The 14054-nt window shown below is 37.0% G+C and overlaps 1 protein-coding gene across 1 annotated transcript in view; it reads left to right on the top strand.

The window, feature by feature from the left end:
- Positions 1-14054, top strand: part of SPAG17 (sperm associated antigen 17) — a 235151-nt gene that overhangs the window by 81712 nt on the left and 139385 nt on the right. The window contains 3 exon segments of the mRNA XM_006164886.3: positions 8577-8763; positions 10745-10939; positions 12764-12945. Of these exon segments, the coding sequence (XP_006164948.1) occupies positions 8577-8763; positions 10745-10939; positions 12764-12945 (564 nt within the window).

Below are 14054 nucleotides of genomic sequence, written 5' to 3'. Positions count from 1 at the left end.
GTGTGCGTGCGTGCCTAAGATCCCGAGAGGAGAATGGAGGAGAAGGGATTGTGGCGTGACCATCCCCCCTGGGGCGTGATTTCTCACTTTCTGTCTCTATGTCTCTCTCTGTCTGGCAAGCACACGTGCCCTATAGCAAAAACCTCTCCAAAAAGAAAGAAAAAAAAAAAACTATAACATTTCTGTACACCAGTGGTGAAGAGACTGAGGTAAAATCTAAAGCAATTCTATTTACAATAGCCACAAAAAAGTATAAAATACCTAGGAATAAACCTAACCAAGGAAGTCAAAGACTTCTACACAGAAAACTATGAAAAACTTACAAAATAATTTGAAAATGATACAAAAAGTGGAAAGATATCCCATGTTCCTGGATTGGAAGAATTAATATAACCAAAATATTAATTCTACCCAAATTAATATACAGATTTAATGTAATTCCAATCAAATTACCAGAGATATTTTTCACATATTTAGAAAAAAAAATCATGGAATTCGTCTGGAATTATAAAAGACCCCATATTGCCAAAGAAATACTGTGTTAAAAGGGGAAGTAAGAGGCATCTCACTCCCTGACCCCAAAACATACTACAAAACTTTAATAATCAAAACAACACAGTGTTCACACAAAACCAGACATATGGACTAATGGAACAGAATAGAGACTCCAGAAATAAACCCTAAAACATATAGCCAACTGATTTTTGACAAAGAGCACTAGATAATCCAGTTGGGAAAAGAAAATCTCTTTAGCAAATGGTGCTGGAAATACTGTGTATCCACCTGCAGAAGGATGAAACTGCACCCCTATCTCTCAACATTAACAAAAACCAACTCAAAATGGATCAAAGACCCAAACTTAAGTCTTCAAACTATAAAACTACTGTTGGATAACAAAGGGGAAACTGTTGAAGACATCAGAGTTGGCAAAGATTTCTTAAATAAGATTCCTATGGACCAGCAGTTAGCATAATGTCACTGAACTCCCATGTAGCCGACCATGGTTCAAGTCCCAGACCCTGTGGCTTAAACTCACGCCAGGCATGTGTGCGTGCATGCCCAAGATCCAGAGAGGAGAATGGAGGAGAAGGGATTGTGGTGTGGCCATCCCCCTTGGGGGGTGATTTCTCACTTTCTATCTCTCTGTCTTTCTCTATCTTTCTGGTGAGTGCATGCACCCTATAGCAAAACTCTCTCCAAAAAATAAAATAAGACCCCTAAAGCACAGGCAATAATCCCCAAAAGAGACAAGTCGGATTACAACAGGTTCTTCTGCTCAGCAAGAGAAGCCATGATTGTAGTGAATTGGCATCCCTCAGAATGGGAGAATATATTTGCAAAATGTGCTTCATATTAGGGACTGATAACCAGAGTATACAGGCAACTGAAAGGGCTTGCTTACCTGAAAGAAAAAAAAAAAAAAAAAAAAAGATCAATGCAATTAAAAGATAGGCAAATGAGCTGAAGAGACAATTCACCAAGACATGTGAATAGCCAAAAAGCATATGAAAAAATGCTCAACATCAGAAACTGAAAGATTGGAAGACATAAAAGCATGGAGAATAACTGCAGATACTAGGGACAGTGTGGGAGGAATGTGGGGAATGGGGGAGGATGAGAAGAAGGGAACTGAGGGGGGAAAAGAAAGAAGCAAAATATTTAAGGGACCCAGAAATAGAAAATTATCTGTTGATGATAACATGTATGACAAGATCTTTAACTGAATATTCATGCTGGGAAAATTCATTTAGCAAGCTGTAATAATATGTAGTTATCAAATGTGTAAAAAAATAATAAAAAATGAAACAAATCAATGTTCTTTTCTCACTCTTCTTCCAGTGAACATATAAGGCTCTGGACAAAGTCTAATGTATATGCAATTTTAATGTGAAGTGTGTATAAATTAAGCAGTTTCTCCGGTTTCATGTACTTGATAATGTACCATTTCTCATTTATGTCATTTTAGAATAAAAATGACCTATTTAAAAAAAGTGAGAATAACTTGAGATTAGGGATTCTAGGTGAGTTTCACTTGATTTTCAACTGAGTAAGTAAAATACTAATACATTTTTGGTCATCATTAAGACAGGAACCCCACATCTGCTATGTAACTTAACTGGTTAAAAAAAAATAAAAAAAAACTCTGAGCCTATCCAAAGCCTCTCAGTAGGAGGCATCCAGATGCTTTCTGTACTTACTGATTTTAAAGAAAATGCACTCTGTAATGAACTTGACTCTCCTTTATATTCTGGAAAACATGTGTTTCCCAAACATGGGGAAGAGAGGAACTTTTTTCTTTTTTTCTTTCTTTCTTTCTTTCTTTTTTTTTTTTTTTTTTTTTTTTTGAGAGGTTTTTGCTACAGGGCACATACGCTTTCCAGAAAGACAGAGAAAGACAGAGAGACAGAAAATGATAAATCACCTCCCGGGGGGATGGCCACTCCAAAATCCCTTCTTCTCCATTCTCCTCTCAGGATCTTGGGCACACATGCACACGCACCCGGCGTGAGTTTAAGCCACCGGGTCCGGGACTCAAACCGCTGTCAACTACGTGGGAGTCCAGCAACATAGCCATTATGCCAACTGCTGGTCCTGAAGAGAGGAACTTTTCGATATGCTTCTTCTAAATTTTTGCTTTGAATTAGCAAGACCTCCACCTGAATTTTTTAAGTTGTGAGCAAATGAACACACATATTATATTTAGAAGCAAGAAGGGCCAGAGAAAGAGTTCGTGTGAACAAATCTTAGATTTTGATTTGGAGCCAGGGTTAGGGAGGTGATCAGCTTTGCTGAATGCTTGTGTAATTTCGTTCACTCCTGTCTCATCCCAAATACCAAAACATGTTTATAATAGGGAAGACCTTATTCAGAATGAGTAGAAAGGCAAGAAAGGATAGGAAATGATTTTCTTATAACTGAGGTTTGGTAGAAAAGGAAGTTTCACCTTTGGACCGAGGTAGAGTTCTAAGAGCCAAGGATCCAGTCATTGTCCAGAACCAGAGAGGTAAATGGACTGTCCTGGTTCATCTCAAGTATGGAGGGTGGGAAGAGTGAGGAACAGGTCAAACTCAAGAGAATAGGTAGCCACCATCAAGGTCTGCCATGGGCAAGCTTGTGTCATTACCACAGCTGTGTGTCTTATTACAAAGTGAGTGTCTTAATTTAAACCATAGAAATAAAATTACCCATCTTGAAGATGATGCCTGGAAGTACCTCTCATGTGCATAGCTGCACTCTGCTAATAGAATTTACCACTTGGAATATTGGGTTGTGGTCAGTCCTCCAGGCTTCAAAGTCCCAAGAAGCCTCACAAGAGAGAGGGCCCAGGGAGTTCCTAAACTTCTAGAACTCCAACTTTTGCTAAAGAGGCTCCCAAGGGATAAGACTTACGTGTTTGCACAGGGCCAAAGGACTCCTGACAATCTTACCAAGAAGAGGGAAGGAAGACACAAAGAAACAAACGAGTAACATAATTTTAAAAAAGTTATACTGTACTCAGTAAATCTCTGTGGAATGATGAATGTATGATAAATAGATGTTTATTTTTCTAGGCAAATTTTAGAATAATTTAACCTAAAATTTCTTTTCAGATCAAAATATCACCAAGCAATTTATCTAAAATTTTAATTGTGAAAACCTCCGGTGAATTTTTATGGTAAAGTTGGGGCTTCTCTGTGGCAAGACTATCTACCAAAGGTGTTGGATGTTAGTGAATTTTGCATGATCCAAGTCTTGACTTGATCTGGACTCATGGACACAGACTTGTGCTTTATGGACCCATTAAAAAGAGCCTGGGTCATAGAACCAATTTGGTCTTACTTTGCCACTTAGTATCCTTGAAATCGTGCAGTCATTTGCACTCACTAAAGCTCAGTTTCCTCCTCTGTAAAATAAAGTTAATACCCTACCCTTTGTTGTTGTGAAGACTTAACAAGATGTGCTGACATATAGTAAAAACTCAATGAATAGAAATGTAATGATACTGATGATAATGATAATAACAACCATGACAGCATGATAAGAATAGCCAATTCTTTATTTGCTGCTGTAAATATTACTATTAGTGTTTTCCTTTCTTTTTTTTTTAAATTTGCTATAGGGTGTGTGCTCTTGCCAGAAAGAGACAAAGGAAGAGAGAAAGTGACAAAGCTACAAAGCACCCCTCTCCCCCACCCCCCAGGGAGGATGACCATGCTACAGTCCCTTCTCCCCCATTCTCATTGGGATTTTGGGCATGCGCACTGTGCTTTTCAAACTGCTAGGTCCAGAAGTTCAGACACTCATTCAACTATGTGGGATCCAGATACTGTAACCTCCATGCCACCTCGCTGGCCCTACTATCAGTTTTATAAAGACACCAATTAGCCTTAACTGAAACTATTCTTCCTATAGAAAAGTTATACGCAGGAAGAAAAATTGTCCGAAAGTTGTGTGGAGAACCTCAGTCTAAACTAGGAGTTAGTTTAATGGTTCATGACTTTGGCAGCCTCATGTAGCCACCTGACCACAGCATCATATCTCTAAGGTGACCCAGATCCTCAGATTTGTAGATCAGGACATCCCCTGCCTGAGCAATTTGAATGCTCTCTGCTATTCTCTGCACTCCTTTACTGTTTGTATTAGTGATCAGCTCTTTCATGGTCATTTCCTTTACTCTACAGCAATCATACTCCTGTGGCCATATTGTCATCTCCAAAGTCACCTTTAACCTTGAAAATGTCCTATCCCTACTTCTGATAGTTTAGTATCCTGCCACAAGATTTCTCACTTTCTTTCTCTCTGTCTCTCTCTTTTTGGTGAGTGCATGTGCCCTATAGCAAAAACTTCTCAAAAAAAAAAATAATAATAATAATAAGGGGTCAATACTTAAACTATGAAACACATTATAGAGGAAATTTTAGAAACAAAACTTTTTCTGTTTTCCTTTTTGTTTTTCAGTTTTCTTGTTTTGCTTGAAATTTAGCACTTGGCTTTTATTATTATTATTTTAAAGGATTATTTATTTAATTTTATTTATTATTATTATCTTGGCTAATTTAACTTGAGAGAGCTAGAGAAAGGGAAAGTAAGAAAGCAAGCTGCCATGTCCTGGACTCAAACTGTGGTCGGCCATGTGGGAGTCCAGTGCCCCAACTACTGTGCTACCTGCCAGCCGTGTTTATTATTCTTATTATTAATGATAATAAAACCTTACAGTCAGCCATGTGGGTTCTGGCTCTCTTAACCACTAGGCTGCAGGGTCAGCTCAGTCCAGGTTTTTTAAATTATTTTGTTACTTTTTTACATGCAATTACTGTACATCTTTACAGACTACAAAACAGATTTTCCCAGCATGAATACATTGTATATTACTCCAGGTAAAGATATTACCATATACATTATCATCATCACATAATTTTCCATTTCTGTGTTTGTTAAATGATTTTGCTACTTATTTTTCTCCTTGATTCCCTTCCTCCCACCATTGTCTATCTTCTTCCCATACTGTCTCTGCTTTCTACAGTTGCTCTCCATGCCTTGATACCTTACAATCTTTCAGTTTCTGTCATAGAGTGCAGATATTTAGTATGCTTTCAGTTTCTGTCATAGAGTGCAGACATTTAGTATGTATTAAGCGGGGACATATGATGCTTCTCTTTTATAGTCTGGCTTGCTTCACTCACCATTAAACCTTCCATATTCATCCACTTTTTATCAAATGCCAGGGTCTCATCATTTTTTATAGTTGAGTAGTATTCTATAGTGTATATGTGCCACAATTTTTCAATCCATTCATCTGGGACTTTTGAGTTGATTTCATGTTTTAGCAATTGTGAATAATGCTGCAGTAAACATGAATGTACAAATACTTTTCCAACCAAGTGTATTTCTATCCTTTGGGTAGATACTCAGGATTAGAATTACTGGATTTGTATGGTAGTTCTATTGTAGGTTTTTGAGGAATCTCATTTTGTTTTCTACTGTGGTTATACTAATTTACATTCTCACCAACACTATAGGAGAGTTCCCTTTTCACTGCAGCCTCCCCAGCACTTATTATTCTTTTTTTTAAAATCTTAGTCATTCTAAGGGTTAGATGGTACCTCACTGTGGTTTTGATTTGCATCTCCTTTATGATAAGGGATGCTGAGCATGCTTTTTGGCTCTTCATATGTCTTCCTTGGAGAGTTGTCTGTTCAGCTTATTTGCTCATCTTTTAATTTGACTGAATATTTTTTGTTGGGTGAACTGCTTGAGTTCCCTGCATATTCTGGTTATTAGTTCCTCATCTGAGGCATTGTTTGCAAATTTGTTCTCCCTTTCAGAAGATTATCTCTTCACTCTAATTATTTCTTTTGCTGTGCAGAAGCTTTTTAACCTCATGTAATTCCACTTGTCTTTTTTTGTTTTTTTTCTTTTTGAGAGATTTTTGCTCTTAAGGAACATATACTCACTGGAGAGACAGAGAGAGACAGAGAATCAGAAAGCAAAAACATCACCCCACACAAGAGGGATGGACATGGCACAATCCTTCCTCGTCCATTCTCCTCTTGGGGTTTTGGGCACCCATGCACTCTCACCTTGCTTGAGTTTCAAGCCACCAGGTCTGGAATTTGAACCATGGTCTGTCATGTGGAAGTCCATCACCTTAACCATTATACCAGCTGCAGGCCCCCAGCATGTTCACTTCTGAGATTACTACATGTGCTTTGAAGATCTTATTTAAAAATTTTTTGAAACTCCAACATTTCTGAGCATTTCCTCTGTGTTTTCCATCAGTGATTTTATAGTTTGAAGCCACCAGGTCTGGAATTTGAACCATGGTCTGTCATGTGGAAGTCCATCACCTTAACCATTATACCAGCTGCAGGCCCCCAGCATGTTCACTTCTGAGATTACTACATGTGCTTTGAAGATCTTATTTAAAAATTTTTTGAAACTCCAACATTTCTGAGCATTTCCTCTGTGTTTTCCATCAGTGATTTTATAGTTTGAGATTCTATGTTTAGATCTTTGATCCATTTTCAGTTGATTTTTGTTAGTGGTGAAAGATAAGGGTCCAGTTTCATTTTTCTGCAGGTGGTCATCTTGTTTTTCCAGCATCACTTGCTGAAGAGATTTTCTTTTCCCACTAGATTAACTTGTGTCCTTTGTTAAAAATCAGTTGGCTATACATTTTAGGGTTTATTTCTGGGTTCTCTATTCTGTCCATTGGTCTATATGCCTGTTTTTGTGCAGTACTATGCTGTTTTGACTATCACAGCTTTGTAATATATTTTGGGGTCAGGGAGTGAGATGCTTCCTACTTCCCTCTTTTTGCACAGTATTGCTTTGACAATACAGGTCCTTTTATGATCTCAGACACATTTTATGATTGTTTTTTCTAATTATGTGAAGAACGTCTCTGGTAATTTGATTGAGATTGCATTAAATTTATAAATTATTCTGGGCAGAAATGGCATTTTGATTATGTTCATTCTTTTTAACCCAGGAACATGGGATGTCTCCACTTCTTTGTACTGTTTTCTATTTTTTTAACCTTTTCATAATTTTCCTTGCAGAGAGCTTTGACTTCCTTATTTATTCCCAGGTATCTTATATTTCTTGTGGTTATTGTAAATGGAATTGCTTTTTTCAGTTCTACCTCAATCTACTCATTGTTGGTATATAGGAACACTATAGTTTGGTTTTTTTTTAAGTTTATTTTGTATATCTGGACTTCCGTGTAGTCAACTAGTTAGAATCTCAGACCTAGTGGCTTAAAACTCATGACAGATGTGTGTGTGCGTGCATGCCCAAAATCCTGTGAGAATGGAGGAGAAGGGATTATAGCATGCCCATCCCTCCTGGGGGATGATTTCTTACTTTCTGTCTCTTTGTCTTCTCTGTCTCTCAGGTGAGTGCACATACCCTGTAGTAAAGATCTCTTTTTTTAAAAATAGAGATAATTTCACATCTTCTTTTCATATTTGAATGCATTTTATTTTCTTCTCTTGTCTGATTGTATTGCTTTGGACTCCAGTACTGCTGAAAAGGAGTGGAAAAAGAGGGCAGTCTTGGCTTGTTCCATTTTTCAGTGGAATAGGTTTCAACTTTTCTCCATGTAGTATGATGTTAGCTATGAGTTTTTCATATATTACTTTTATTGTGTTGAGAAAAATCCCTTCTATGCCAGTTTTGCTGAGAGCCTTAATCATGTTTCGTTATTAATGATCGACCCTACCACTCTCAATAACTCAGACATAGGCTAGCTTTCCAGGGTTAGGCTAAAAGATAAACCTAAATTCCTGACAACATAATGTATTCAAAATCATTCTCCTGTCCAGCTTCCAAACCACTGAGGGTGTTTACTAGCCAACTTGACTCTCCTTTAGGATGAATTCTTTTCCAGAAGGTTCTTTGTATAAACAGCTGCCCAGCACCCTCCCCTCCCTACTTATTACAACTTAAGCTGAAATCTCTATTATCCTGACTGGAAGAATAAATAAATAAGTAAATAAGTGATTGAATGAAATAAATAATTAATTCATCTAACAGTAGAAAAGCCATTGCTTGTTCACTATATGATTCGGAGAAAAATCATTCTATCTTTCCAGGTGATAGAAGATAGACTTAAGTTAGAAAAAGATAAGGAAAAAGCAAAATCTCCTAAGGAGAAGAAGACCTCAACTGCCAAGGTTGCCAAAAGCAAGGGAAAGGATCAGCCTGAGGCCAGCACAACAGTGAAAAAGACCACCCAGTTAAAGCGGCGTGGGGAAGATGATGGCACCAAACTTTACATCGGTTAGTAAGGTGTGGGGGTTGCCTTTCACTTCTTGCTTCACAATTTATGAAGTAACTTGAGAAATCTTTCCAATAACTATGTTTAAACTTCTCCAGCTTTTTCACTCTTTATAGAACTATTAATCACTATTCTCCATGATACTCTAATAGGAAAATATTTCTATTCACTACTCATTTATGGTTGTAACAAATACTTATTTAACAAGTGTCTTGCTAGGTGCATTTATGTAGTCCCTAGCAAGGATGAAATAGCAAGCTAATTATGCCACCAAGGAGCTTACTATCTTGTTGAGAACATGAAGGAAGGTCAGACAAAATTAGAAGGCAAAGCAGTAAATAAAATGGTAATAAAACCAGTTTATGTGACACTCATGCAGATATATAACTTCCTGACTCTAACTTCATCCATATCATTTTTATCCTAAATAAAGCTACAGAATTTTCTTTTGCTTTAGATTATTGATATAAAAATTATTTATCTTAAGAAGCTTAAGTTAGCGTAATGAAAGCAGTAAATAAAATGGTAATAAAACCAGTTTATGTGACACTCATGCAGATATATAACTTCCTGACTCTAACTTCATCCATATCATTTTTATCCTAAATAAAGCTACAGAATTTTCTTTTGCTTTAGATTATTGATATAAAAATTATTTATCTTAAGCAGCTTAAGTAATTAATTGCTTCCTTTCTTGTGCTACAGTGGAGCTACCTATTATCTGTATTGTGTTTAAAAGAGGTGGAGCATCAGGCTTTTCCTTTTTTTTTTTACCAGAAATTGCCCCTTATAGATCTCTGCTCCAAATCCACTAGACTTAACAAGGAATGATATTATGGATTGCATGGGTGATATCAACACTAATTTGTTTACTGCTAGGAAAAAGAATCATTACTTACAAGTTATGATGGTGGCAACTGTGTGTCCTGATGGTTAAGGCAGCTGGATCCCACATGGCCAACCCTGTGGTTCAAGTCCCACACCTGGAATCTTGAAAAACATTCTGGGGCATGTGTATAAATGCCCAAAATCCTGAAAGAAGAGAGAGATGGAGGAGAGATTGCAGTATGACATTCCCCATTGGGGGGTGCTTTCTCCCTTCCCTCTCTCTCTCTATCTCCCTCTGGAGAGCATAGGCACCTTGGGCAGAAATTAAATATATATATATTAATTGTGTATTTGTTGCACTGTTTATAAATAGATGTCAATGTGCTACTGTGAATTATAATGTTTTCATGTACCATGTACTACTAACCAATATATAACATATAGTATGTTATCAATACAGTATATAAATATACCATATATAGTGTACTATCAAATGAAGTATATTAATTTTTCTCATCCCCCAGAATATCATATTCTAAAATAAACTCATGTTTTCAAAGTAATAAAACAGTACAACTAGTACAAAATAGAGGAACAAAATTTCAGGAGAATATGGACTATGTATTTTTAAAACCTAGTGCAACAAATACATAGTTGCTACAAAACTCATACTTAGGATTCACACTCATTGATATAAATCCATACAATACTTTGGTAGGGAGCATGTCCATATTTGATACTTCCTTCTCCTATAAACACCTCTGCTTATAAAATACCACAAAACTGTAGCTACTCGTAATTCAGGAGTAAAGCCAGATGTTTCTCAAAAGAGATTATAACCAAAGAAGTTATAGGCTAAACTTTGACAAAAACCCAAGCACACGTTTTCCATGACCACAGGACTCATGTATGTTTGTTCTCCTTTGTCTCATTTGCAAAAGTGATTTAATATTTTGTAAAATGGCCACAGCTTTCTTCCTGGAAGGGCAATAATGAAAAACAGTCAATATGACTGCATTCCAGCCAACTGGATTGTTTTTGGCAAGCCAAGGGAATTATAAATACATGTATAATGTATATAGCCATTGAACTGGCTGGGCACAACCTGTTCTCTTTTACAATGATGGCTGCTCTTCTTTATGGTATTTTGAACAGACGATGAGCCAGACGATGGTGCCCAGCATTACATTATAGTTGTGGGCTTCAACAATCCTCAGCTATTAGCAATTATGACTGAACTTGGCATTCCTATAACCAGCGTGATTAAAATATCTTCGGAGAATTATGAACCTCTGCAGACACACCTGGCAGCAGTTAGCCAGCAGCAGGAAGTTTTTCTTCAGCCAGAAGGTATGCAGTCTGTTACACAACTTGCTGAGTCCTTCAATATTACCCACTGTTCTTAAACTACAAATACAATTTGCTGTCCAAAACATAGTCATACAATACATACATTAGTAAATCCTTTTGAGATTTTGATTTGCTATTTATTCTGCTTGCATCAGCCAAGTGTTATAAATTTCACAAATTAAAATTGTGCCCTGTATTTATATTTCTGTTTAGTCAGAGAAAACATAGGCTACAGGTCAGAAGGTTTGGTTCTCCAGTTATATTTTACAGGAACATTTGATCTATAACTTTTACCTAAAACATGGGGTGGATAGATCACTATTGATAATCTGGGCTTTCGGAATCTGTAGTCCCCAAGGAACATACCAGCCTTGGATTCTTGACTGGCCCTGCTAAAAGTCAGGAGGCATTTTATCTTCCTGGCCCTACACACGGAAGTTGTAGTATGTCCCAACTATACTACTATTCATCCATTTTGAGCCTCAGGATCTTCATCTAAGAGAATTTTTTCAGACTCCTTATGTGAGAAGGGAACAAAAAGCTACTGTATACTTGAGCTAACAGAACTGAGACCCAGCATAAGCTCTGTTACCTTAAGTCCAAGGTCTTTCTGCTATCTGTTGTTTCTTTAGTATTATTTATTAATAATATTTTCACTGTGCTTTGTAACATATACAGCCACATCCCCATTTCTCTAACACTACATTTTTTAAATTGTGGTTTAAAATTAGAAATCAGCCCCCCTGGGCCAGCCCATGACCTGGAGGTTAAGGCAGCTGGATCCCACATGGCCAACTTCCCCATTCAAATCCTGGTTTAGCTACTTCAAAACAAAACATTGGGCATGTGTGCATGCGTGCCCCAAATCCCAGAAGGATGGAGACATGGGAGAGAAGGGACAACAGTGTAACCATGCCCTATGAGAGGTACTTTCTCTCTCTCTCTCTCTCTCTCTCTCACTTTCTCTCTCTGGTGAGTACAAATGTGCTCTGACAAAAAATTTTAAAATAGTTTAATTTTAAAAAAGAAATCAGGGACCAGCAGTTGGCATCATGGCTATGTCTCTGGACTGCCATGTAGCTGACTGCAGTTCCAGTCCTGGATCCAGTGACTTAAACTCATGCCAGGAACATGTGCATACATGCCAATACCCCAAGAGGAGAATGGAGGAGAAGGGATTGTAGTGTGGCTATACACTCTGGGGGCAATTTCTTAGTTTTTATCTCTCTGTTTCTCTCTGTCCTTCTGTCAAGCACATGTGCCCTTAGCAAAAGCCTCTCAAAAACAAACAAACAAACAAAACAAAAAAGAAATCACCATCCTTGATAATCATAACAACAACATAATTTGGGTGCATGTCTTTGGAATTAGACTCAGTACTAAGGGGTTTAAATACATTGATTCATATAGTTTTCACGACAACCCTAAAAAAGTATGTTTTATTATTTGTTTTATGAAAAAGGAAGTTTTTATAATTTTACTGAGTTTAAACCATTTTATCATTTTACCAAAAAGAAGGAATAATGGAATTCTTGCACATGTTTAGCTTCCTGAATATCTGACCTTATCATATTCCTCCCAAGCCTCATTTATAAAATGAATGGGTGGTTTAAGCTCATATCTAATACCAATCTCAAAAGTAAAATTTTCACATTTCTTAACCATGCATTTCAGCATGAAACTGCCTCAAAATTATGTCCCTCAACTTGCATTTTCTGGTACTATACAGACATCTTGCAGTACATATGACTCATCACATCCACTTAAGGAGGGAAGAAACTGAATACTCGCATTTTGTAAGTGTAAACTTGTTCTTGTTATTAGATATAGAAGCTGAAAACCTGAAGAAAGAGAATGCCATAAAAGAACTTGAAATTTTCTGGAAGTACTTGGAACCAATCCTGAATAATGAGAGACCTGAAGCAAATCTCTTTGATGTTGCTCAGCTTGAATACATGGTCAAAGCGACTGATTTTCCTTCTGACTGGTCAGACAGCGAGTTAATGGTGAGTGCCCACATTAGTGATAGCACATGGGTTGAACATAGGTTCTACTTCATTCATTCATCCATTCATTCATTCCAAAGATACTTACTGACTGCTGACCACAAAGGCAGCTTTTTACTGTTCAATTATATCTTCAGCATAATTTTTAAATATAATTACTGATTTAATTTTATTTATTCATTCATTTATTTTTATTTGACCAGACAGTGACACACAGAGAGAGAAAGAGAAAGTGAGAAAGCAAGCTGCCAAGTTCAGGACTCAAACCATGGTTGGCATGTGGGAATTTCCAGTGCTTTAACCATCACACCACCTGCTGGCCCCTCTTCAGCATAATTTTAACATTGAATACCTGAGGACGATTTTATAAACTGATTCTTTAGATTTTAGTGTATGAATTAATAACAAAGAATAAGATGTAGTAGCTTAACATAAAGGGTGGTGATTCTTTTATTTGGTAGCATGCAGCTTTGTTTCATACTCCAACAATGTTCCAGGCAGTAACTAGAAAATTAATATATATTAATTGTGCAAATGGTAAATTTTATATAGTTTGTTGAATTACATGTCTGTCTTTTTTTAATATGTCAGTTCAAACCTTTTGCTAAGTCCTTGCTTCTATTGCCAAAATCTTACGTTTAGAGTATTTGATCAAAAGGTCTGTCCTACTAGGAAGATGTGACTCTGACCCCACAGTTAACAGGTATTTCCTGAGAACATTTATATGCCCCTGCTATGGAGGAGTTTGCAAAAAGGAACAACTAAAACCATGAAACAGTAAAGCAAGGCGTAAGTGTGAGGTGGACATACAGGTGCTCAGTTATGTGAAAGACATTCTCAAGTTTTCTATGAATTCAGAAAAAGAAGAAATGAGGTTCTTGGGAAAGTAGTGAGTTCCAGATATATAAGAGTTTTTCATTTTTTGTTTTTTTGTTTGTTTCCTTTAAGAAGGTTAGATGCCTATTTATCAAGGTATACCTGTGTTACGGGAACCTGTCAGATCTCTTTCTGCTTTACCCTCTTCTCAAAAAATGGTGCCCAAGAGCACAGATTCCCCTGCAGGACTATATATTTCAGCATCAAGGGAGCTGTACTGAAAGCAGAGTCCT

Source organism: Tupaia chinensis, unplaced genomic scaffold (assembly GCF_000334495.1).
Source record: "Tupaia chinensis unplaced genomic scaffold, TupChi_1.0 Scaffold143755_1, whole genome shotgun sequence".
NCBI lineage: Eukaryota > Metazoa > Chordata > Mammalia > Scandentia > Tupaiidae > Tupaia > Tupaia belangeri.
Note: the sequence above shows the minus strand (reverse complement) of the source record. Positions and strands in the feature narration are given on the sequence as shown.